The sequence below is a fragment of the Xenopus tropicalis genome, chromosome 4 (genome assembly GCF_000004195.4).
Source record: "Xenopus tropicalis strain Nigerian chromosome 4, UCB_Xtro_10.0, whole genome shotgun sequence".
Taxonomy (NCBI): domain Eukaryota; kingdom Metazoa; phylum Chordata; class Amphibia; order Anura; family Pipidae; genus Xenopus; species Xenopus tropicalis.
In genome coordinates this window covers 32,485,696-32,493,705 of record NC_030680.2, presented here as the reverse complement: position 1 = coordinate 32,493,705, position 8,010 = coordinate 32,485,696, and the positions used below count along the sequence as shown (strand labels likewise).

General features: G+C 41.4%; 1 protein-coding gene across 1 annotated transcript; it reads right to left on the bottom strand.

Moving 5' to 3' along the window:
* Positions 1-2,217: 2,217 nt before the first annotated feature.
* Positions 2,218-8,010, bottom strand: LOC105947067 (transaldolase). The gene is made up of 7 exons (XM_031901324.1): positions 7,967-8,010; positions 6,426-6,533; positions 5,003-5,218; positions 4,424-4,597; positions 3,937-4,136; positions 3,403-3,548; positions 2,218-2,465 (listed from the first exon to the last, which is right to left on the bottom strand). Exons 1-7 carry the CDS (start codon positions 8,008-8,010, stop codon positions 2,433-2,435), a joined length of 921 nt encoding a protein of 306 aa, XP_031757184.1. The 3' UTR covers positions 2,218-2,432.

Below are 8,010 nucleotides of genomic sequence, written 5' to 3'. Positions count from 1 at the left end.
TATCATCTTCGTATTTATTAATGTCTGTAAAGTGAAGCGTGAATGTGTTGTTGCTATGCGCTATATAAATAACACAATAATAAACTCAGCAGTGCTGCCCTTTTCAGAAAAGTGCCTCTGGTGAAAGAATTGCCATCAGCACCACCATGTACCTGGTTTATGTGTATATAGAAGGGAAGTCAGGGAGTTTATAGAAAAGCCAACCTGCAGCCCTCCAGCTCCAGTACCATTTTAACTTTACTCTTAGGGACTACTGTGACTTCAAGTTCATAAGAAGCTGGAGGTACCACATTACAGTAATACAGAGAGGCTCCTTTCCATACATATATGTATGTATAATATATATATATATCCAATCCTTAGAAAGCACTCATGGCATAAACTTATCCAAATCAAGTCCTTTATTCAGACATAATAATCTACGCGTTTCAATACCCACGGGACCGTCATCAGGATAGTGAAAAGGAGCAAGGTGCATGCTTAAATATAAACAATATCCAATCAGTGCACACCTTTATTTAGCATAAATTAACCCAATGTGTAAAATGTATAGTCCCAGTCATACAGCTATAGCAGTGAAAATTAAAAAAAAAAATCTTAAAAAAATCCCCAAAATCACCACAAGGAGTCCTAGTAGGAATAGTAAGTATGAATAAAAACCACCACAGGGACTCCTAATTGGAATGATAAATATGAGTAAAAAGCGCACAAGTATATTTATAAAATATATATAAATATATTAAAGAAAGTGCACTTGCATTTGTCGCCAAACATTCTGTTGCATGGTAAAAATGTATATTAAGGTTTAGGCTTTAAACAACAAAATGTCTTTATTTCACATATTACTTGCGTAATATGGTCAAGATATAGGTCCTAATATATGTATATGCAAGTTACACAAGATAAAGGTGCAGGGAGTTGTATGTGACTCAAAAATTCTGTCAGGGCAGCTCTATGGATATGAGTGGTACTTGTAGATAGAGAAGCAGCAGAACAGTGAAACCTTTGGGGAGACACGGGAAGGAGTTTGTGTTGGGATTTGTGCCCCTGCTTCCGTAGGCCTTATGTACCCTTAGACTAAGAATCACGTTAATGTTGCTTTAACAACAAATGTCAAATGTCACGCCATCTCCTCTCCCATTTTAGATACCTCATTACCCAATTATCAAACAACTATTTGGACTTGTGTGTGTTTTGAAAGCCAACGCTGTGGGAAAAACACTGAATAGGTAAAAAAAAATGCCTATTTCCATCTATAACATAGAAACATGGTAACTAAGGCTGAAAAATAAATAAAAAGAGACATGTCCATCACCCCCGGCTAAATAATAAGGAGAGGCGCCCTCTGTGAGGGTAAATTAGTAGGGGGTACAAGGAGGAGAGTTTGTGAGGAGACACAGAATGGCAGAAAACAGTAAATGGTTCTATGGAAATGTGGATAAGAATTCTCGGTTCTCCCTTATTGAGACTAAACCTGTCCCTGATGTACAGTATTTAGGACTTGCAGTAAAATGAATAAGGAAAAAATAAATGGGAAAAATAAGCAATGAGCAGGAAAATGTAATAAAATGCGAGCCTCTGCATATTAAAAAGAAAAATGTAATCCTGATCAGCTTTACAATATTTCTTAATTAAATATTTCCACTAGTTTTAAGGTTTTTTGTCCTTTTTATTTGCCATATGTATTAAAATATCTGGCTATTTAAATTATCTGCACAACTGATTCTGACACCTGAAACAATGTCACAGAAGCTAAAGTGTTCCCCTTTCTAAAAGTGTTTGTATAAATGGATCCCTTATGCTAATTCCAAGCAATCATTCCCACTGTTCTATTGAATACATGCCATAGCATTGGGCAATCCTGCTGCTGCACAGTCTTCTCATTTATCCACCTACAAGGTGCTAAATCCCAGTTACTCCATTCAAGTTTTTTAGATGCCACCTCTTGCCTTCTACACCAATGACTGGGGTCAGGTGGGATATTCTTCCAATGCTGCACCCATATAACACACAGGGGAACACAGCAGCCAGACAGTAGCTCCTTGCAGATGGAGCTTTGTGGGGCAATGCCCATTTCTGACTTGTGGGGGACATCAAAGAGGGACAGGCTGAACAGCCAAATATCACAATGCAGTGTATGATATCTAATCTTATTCACATGGGGCCCCCAACCTAACAGCAACAACCAATGAGCAGTTTTACAAAATAACAGGTCAGTTCTTTTTAGTAAGCGCTGGCTTTATTCAGTGCATCAAAAGAACATGTACAAAAAGAAAAATGTACAGTAACAGGGTTTAGATTGAATATTTTCATATTGTAGATAAAAACATTAAAGCCAGTGAGCAAAAATAGGGCTCCAATGGAGGACTGGTCGGTAAAGGTGAGGAATGATCTGGACATCAGTATTGGGTACAAAACAGAGTGGAATCACCTTATTTCCCATTTTCTGCACTGCAGAGGCGTTCCTGTGGAGAGATAGACATATTTAATCATATAAGGGGCAGTGGTACCAAGTATAGAAATGCCTGGACATTAGTACCCCAATATTATGTTGGACCAATCAAAGTCATGGACACTTGGAAATCCTCTCCCTGCCACCCTGCCTTGTTTAGAAATACTGGATTTCCAAAGTAGGGTATATTATCATCCATTTGTGAGGGAAAAATCATAGCTGTATAGCAATCAGCAGCCTTTTCAAACAGATTATAATAACATGCGTCTGAAAATCCACTATTTGAAAACAGAAGTGGTGGGATTGTCTTGTAGCCCTGAGTAATATCATATTAATCAACCTCCTTCTGGTCATTGCAGTAACCCTCTAACCTAGCAATGTCACACAGGAGCGGGAATTGGATCTCTGAAATTTCTTTGAAATTGTCCAGTGTCTGCCCCGTCTGTATAATACATAAATACTGTGCTGCTTCTTGTGTTCCCCTTTACATTATTTGTATGTGCCTTCATTTAAATGCAGTAAATGTACATTTACATTATATCGGATAAAGCAGGAATAAAACAGGTGAAGTGGAAAGTCAGAGCCAATTCCCATCACCAACATCAGGAAAGCCATAAGCTCAGGGAGGGATAGGCTCAGGAACATGCAGGCCTGAGATTGCTTAAGCCTGTACGCATGTATAATTTGCTGCTGTTGTAAGGAATTAAAGCAGAGTCTCCGGCACAAAGACTTTCTTTTAGAGGTGCCAAGCAGGAAGCCATTGTGCATTAACACTTGGTCATGGTTGCACTCTATGCTAAGATGAAATGGTCCATTAGAAAGTAATCTCCTTGTAACCTTCCAGACAGATTCAATGAAACTGGCAAATACTGCAGTGGGTAAGGAGCCTTGGCAGCAACTTTGTAGAAAAAAACAAGTACAAAAACCTAAATACACAGTTCATTACTTACCTTTAACATCTTCTCCAACTTAACAGCATCAATGGCAAATTTCCTGATCCCATCGGACAGTTTCTCCACTGCCATTTGGTCTTCGTTATGCAGCCACCGGAAATCTTTTTCCTCCAAGTGCACTTTCTCTAGGTTACTTGCCTGGGCTACAAATCAATACAATACATAACTAAATGTGAAATAAGGAAAATAATAGCACTCGAAAAAAAACATTGCTAAGAGACACACAATTGCAATTTCTGTTAGAAGCATAGTCTGAATGGGACAGATGTATTTTATTAGTGCTACACATTTGGTTACTCTCTGTGCCACTTTATAACGTATCTAAGTCTTGTACATAATTATATCCGTGCTTGCGCACAAATTCCCTTTCACACGGGAGACCAGCTCACAGAACCTTACTGCCCTTATAGATCCACAGAAGTACTTAGTGACATGTTGCACAGAAACCCTTTAGGCTATTTCACTGTAACAGCGCTATTTCCATGCAATCATTCTGTGATTGCAGAGAAGGAGCAAAGGGATCAAACTTACCCTCTTTGACTGTAAGCACTGGGGTGAGTTTGCTGCTGTCTTTGGCCAGCTCACCGAGCAGTTTGGGGGAGATGGTGAGATAATCACATCCAGTCAGAGCTTTGATTTCGCCGGTGTTCCTAAAGGATGCCCCCATCACAATGGTTTTGTAGCCAAATTTTTTGTAGTAGTTGTAGATTTTGGCAACGCTTTTTACACCTAAAGAAAAAACACATTGTTTGCTCTCATTCTCTGGTAGGGTTTTAAACTAGAACATTAAACTGGTGCTTTTATTTAAAAATATTTTATCATATCTTTCTGAAACCTGAAAGATTCTAGGTTTATTCCAATGACAGTCTCTTATAGAGGCTTATGGCACACAGGATAAGTAAACTGTTGTGACTACAAACCAGGCAGTAATACAGACAAAGCAATCTTGGATCCTAAAAGTTTACTGAAGTTTAAAGCAAATTTTTATTGTAATGTTAGAAACACTGGGTAAATAGCTGGATCTTCTGAAGGCTCGTAGCTCTTCTTATCAGAGTTTGCTACATGCCAGTCCAATATCCTACCCACGAATGGAGAAAAGAGTGTAACGCCAGCCTCAGCACATGCCACTGCCTGGGCAAAGGAGAACAGCAGGGTCATGTTGCAGTGAATGCCATATTCTTCCTCAAGAATCCTGCAGGAGGCGCCATGGAAAACAGGTTACTTGCATCATTTATTCTTGTAAAGAATAAACTGTATTTCTCAGAGAACATATAGAGAATCTCCAAATGATGCACTAAAACAATCAAAACTAAATCACAACTGGTAACTGTTGCCAGGCAGTAAGTACATTGTGGGCTGCAAAAGTTAGGGGATGGTGGGGGTATGCCTATTTGCTTCCCCTTACCTCAAACACAGGCAGCACTGCACTATGGGGGGCAAAGGCCTGTGGAAACTCAGAGATGTGCAGGGCAGGGTGCAATTTTTTTGCACTTTGCACCCCTGCCCTACACTCCTTTGAGAAAGGCAAAGGGCATTTAATTACAAAGGACTACAGCAATTAGAAATTCCAAATGTCAATTCCAAATGGTTTTCTTACTTGCCAGCTTGGATTCCCTCCCATGTTGAAGAAAGCTTGATCAGGATCCTCTCTTTATCAATTCCAGCTTCCTTGTAGAGAGCTATAAGGCGCTTTGCACGCTTCACCATTCCATCTTTATCGAAAGATAGCCTGTGCAAACAAAAGGATGTCAGGATCACAAACAGCAGCACAAAAATATATAGAACTGCTCTCTGGTACTGCTGGGATAGCCATGTTCAGCTCAGCTGATCTCTGGACTGGAGCAAAGTACAGCTGGAATCAATGTACAGAGACATTTTGTCCGACTGATAGGAAGTAGGAATTAACATTAAAGCTCTATAAATCACTGGGGGTGCTAAATGTTAGATAAGCAATTAAAAATTACTGGGGGCTGCCTGACACCCCAGGCCAGTACTCCTGGTTGCTGAAATGTGCACCGGCCCAGCGTACTTCTGTAAGAGCACCACAGACCGGCAAAAAGCCAGCTTTTAGCTTCTACGTACCCTTTTTCACTTTACTAAGCAATGGCATAACTATAGAGAAAGCAGACTGTGGTCACCAGGGGACAGGGGGGCCCAGACTGCAATGTCTGCTTTAACTATAGCTGTAGAGAATATCCCCCTCTCTGGGCACTCTCCTGTCCCAAAGCAAGTTGTGGGGAATGGAGGAGTAGCTGGATAGGGCTTGCAGTTGCTATGTGTCGGGCCCCTCCATGCCTCCGAAACAAGGCCTGGCCCCCTGTAGCATCACTGCTGCTACTGAGCCTGTGCACCCGGAACAGAGAAGATCCTGAAAGAATAAGAACATGACAATATTGTGCCCCTACACAGGTGCCCAGGGCAGTCAGATTTTAGCTACCAGGGGAACCAGCCTGGGGTATCAGATAGGTGCTTATATTCACTGGGGGCTGCCCACCCAATATTTTGCTTCTACTTTTAGAAATCTGATCAAGTGAAAATGCAGGATACAAACAAAATGTACAGCTAGTTGGCTAGTCCATCCAAGGATCCGATCACATGTGGTGCCTGTACAGCCCATCAGTGTAAGTCTGCATCTATGGCCTTATTCAGTCCTCACCTGGTAGCATTTTCCAGCCTGACCAGATATAATTTGGGGGGCCATCATTTGATCCTATACACAGGCAATTGACCTGCTCACTGAGTCAGCAGGGAATATTGCCCCCTGTATGGTTATAGATTTCAAACCACTGGCTTGCTAAGCAATTAACATCTGCAAATGATGGTTCAGTTTATGGCGTACAATGCATGCAACCAAAAGTCCAACTTTTTCCCTGTAGATTCTGCATTTATTACCTACGTTATTTGTAACCACCATTTCAATAGGGCACATCTAGTGTGCCATGACTGCTGCGGTCTTGAGCTGGCTGGTCACATTCTTTCTTCAACTCCCAGGCAGCACAGAGGAACAGCATGGTACACACCGGGCATCCACATCTGTGGAAACTCGACCAGGTATTTTCTTAAGGATTTCCACTCCAAACAGGACGAAAAGCTTGTCCATGATATTATTGATCTGCTCTTCTTCTGACCTGGAAAGCAATACATGGACAAGTACATTAGCAGGCATGGAGAAATACCTATTAAACACGGCAACCAAAAACCTAAAGGCACTGCCTATTAAACACGGCAACCAAAACCTAAAGGCACTGCCTATTAAACACGGCAACCAAAACCTAAAGGCACTGCCTATTAAACACGGCAACCAAAACCTAAAGGCACTGCCTATTAAACACGGCAATCCAAAAACCTAAAGGCACTGCAGCAGGGCAGCCAGGGAGCCGCTGGACTGTAGGGTGAATGCAGGGGCAACACCTAGGCAAGCATGGGGTAAATAGAAACTATCTGCAATCAGCCCCTAGAATGGACTTGTTCTCATATGGCACAGAGGTTTTGACCACACGTACACCCCTGTAGGGGGCAGTACTTGGCCAACTGGATTTTTATTTGAATGAATCAGCTGCCTCTATTGGCCAGTGTACCTTGAGCTATTCAGGTGTAACTAGCAAGGGTTCAATTGAATACTCAAAAGTGCCCTCTTCTGCTTTAGACTTGGCAATGAGGTCTTAAAGGACAAGGAAAGGTTAATATAAATTAAAAGTAAGTCTAAAGGCATTCTTTTTACGTACTTACTGCATATCTAAATTCCCAGATCCCTGCTTGCTTCTCTGAGATATGGTGCTGGCAGCCTACAGCAGTGTGAAGCCTACAGTGACATCACTGAGATCTCTCTCCCCTTCCTGTAGGCTGCAGCCTCCAGTAACAATGCACATGTGTGTAACTTGATCCTGTCTCCTGTTCTGAGCTACACATGCCCACCAGCCAATCAGAACGGATCTGGCAGAGGGCAGGGGGGAGGGAATGAAACACATGTGCAGTATGAAGCAAGGAGGGAAAGGAAGGAAGAATACCTTTTTAGAGATGGCTGCCTGTTCTAGAAAATGTGAATTAAGTGTGACTGAGTAAATATTTGATTAGGTGAGCCAAAAGTGTGGCGTTTTTACTAAACAATAGGAGGACTATTGGGCAGTATGCTTTTTAAATTTTGACTTGCATTCTCCTTTAAGGCGTCACAAGCGCCATTACACATACACAATCTGTTTCCGTGTGTTTATAACAAACATGAGTCCTGTATTACCTTACAGCTGGCCAGTAGTGACCGTGATATTATCCCCTCCATCCCCACTGTAAATAATATATGGAGGATTCCTGATCTAAGCTATGACTTCTAGTCCTATTTTGGGGCAGTGAGGGGAAAAATGGAACCTTGTTTGAGTAAAAATAAAAACAAATTAAAACAAATTGTATCATAAAAATTTATTTGCCAAAACGACTGAGCACAGACAGTATAGTGGATTTTTATAGAGATCAGAAGGTCTGTTCCATTCCAGCTCTTCAAGCATTTTCTGGCGTGCGTGTTACTCCGATATCTTGGCACTTCAGGTTTTTGTAGCCCAAACAATACAGTGAACTTTTCTTCTCAGTCGGAATCCCTCTTCTGGCAGCCAT

What these genes read in the sequence shown, in the direction of transcription:
- LOC105947067 (XM_031901324.1), bottom strand. Translation starts at nt 8,010, where the DNA reads ATGGCTGCCAGAAGAGGGATTCCGACTGAGAAGAAAAGTTCACT. An exon ending in ACTGAGAAGAAAAGTTCACT is followed by an intron (nt 6,534 to 7,966) that starts GTATTGTTTGGG and finishes ATTGCTTTCCAG; the next exon opens with GTCAGAAGAAGAGCAGATCA. An exon ending in GAGGGAATCCAAGCTGGCAA is followed by an intron (nt 4,598 to 5,002) that starts GTAAGAAAACCA and finishes CGCCTCCTGCAG; the next exon opens with GATTCTTGAGGAAGAATATG.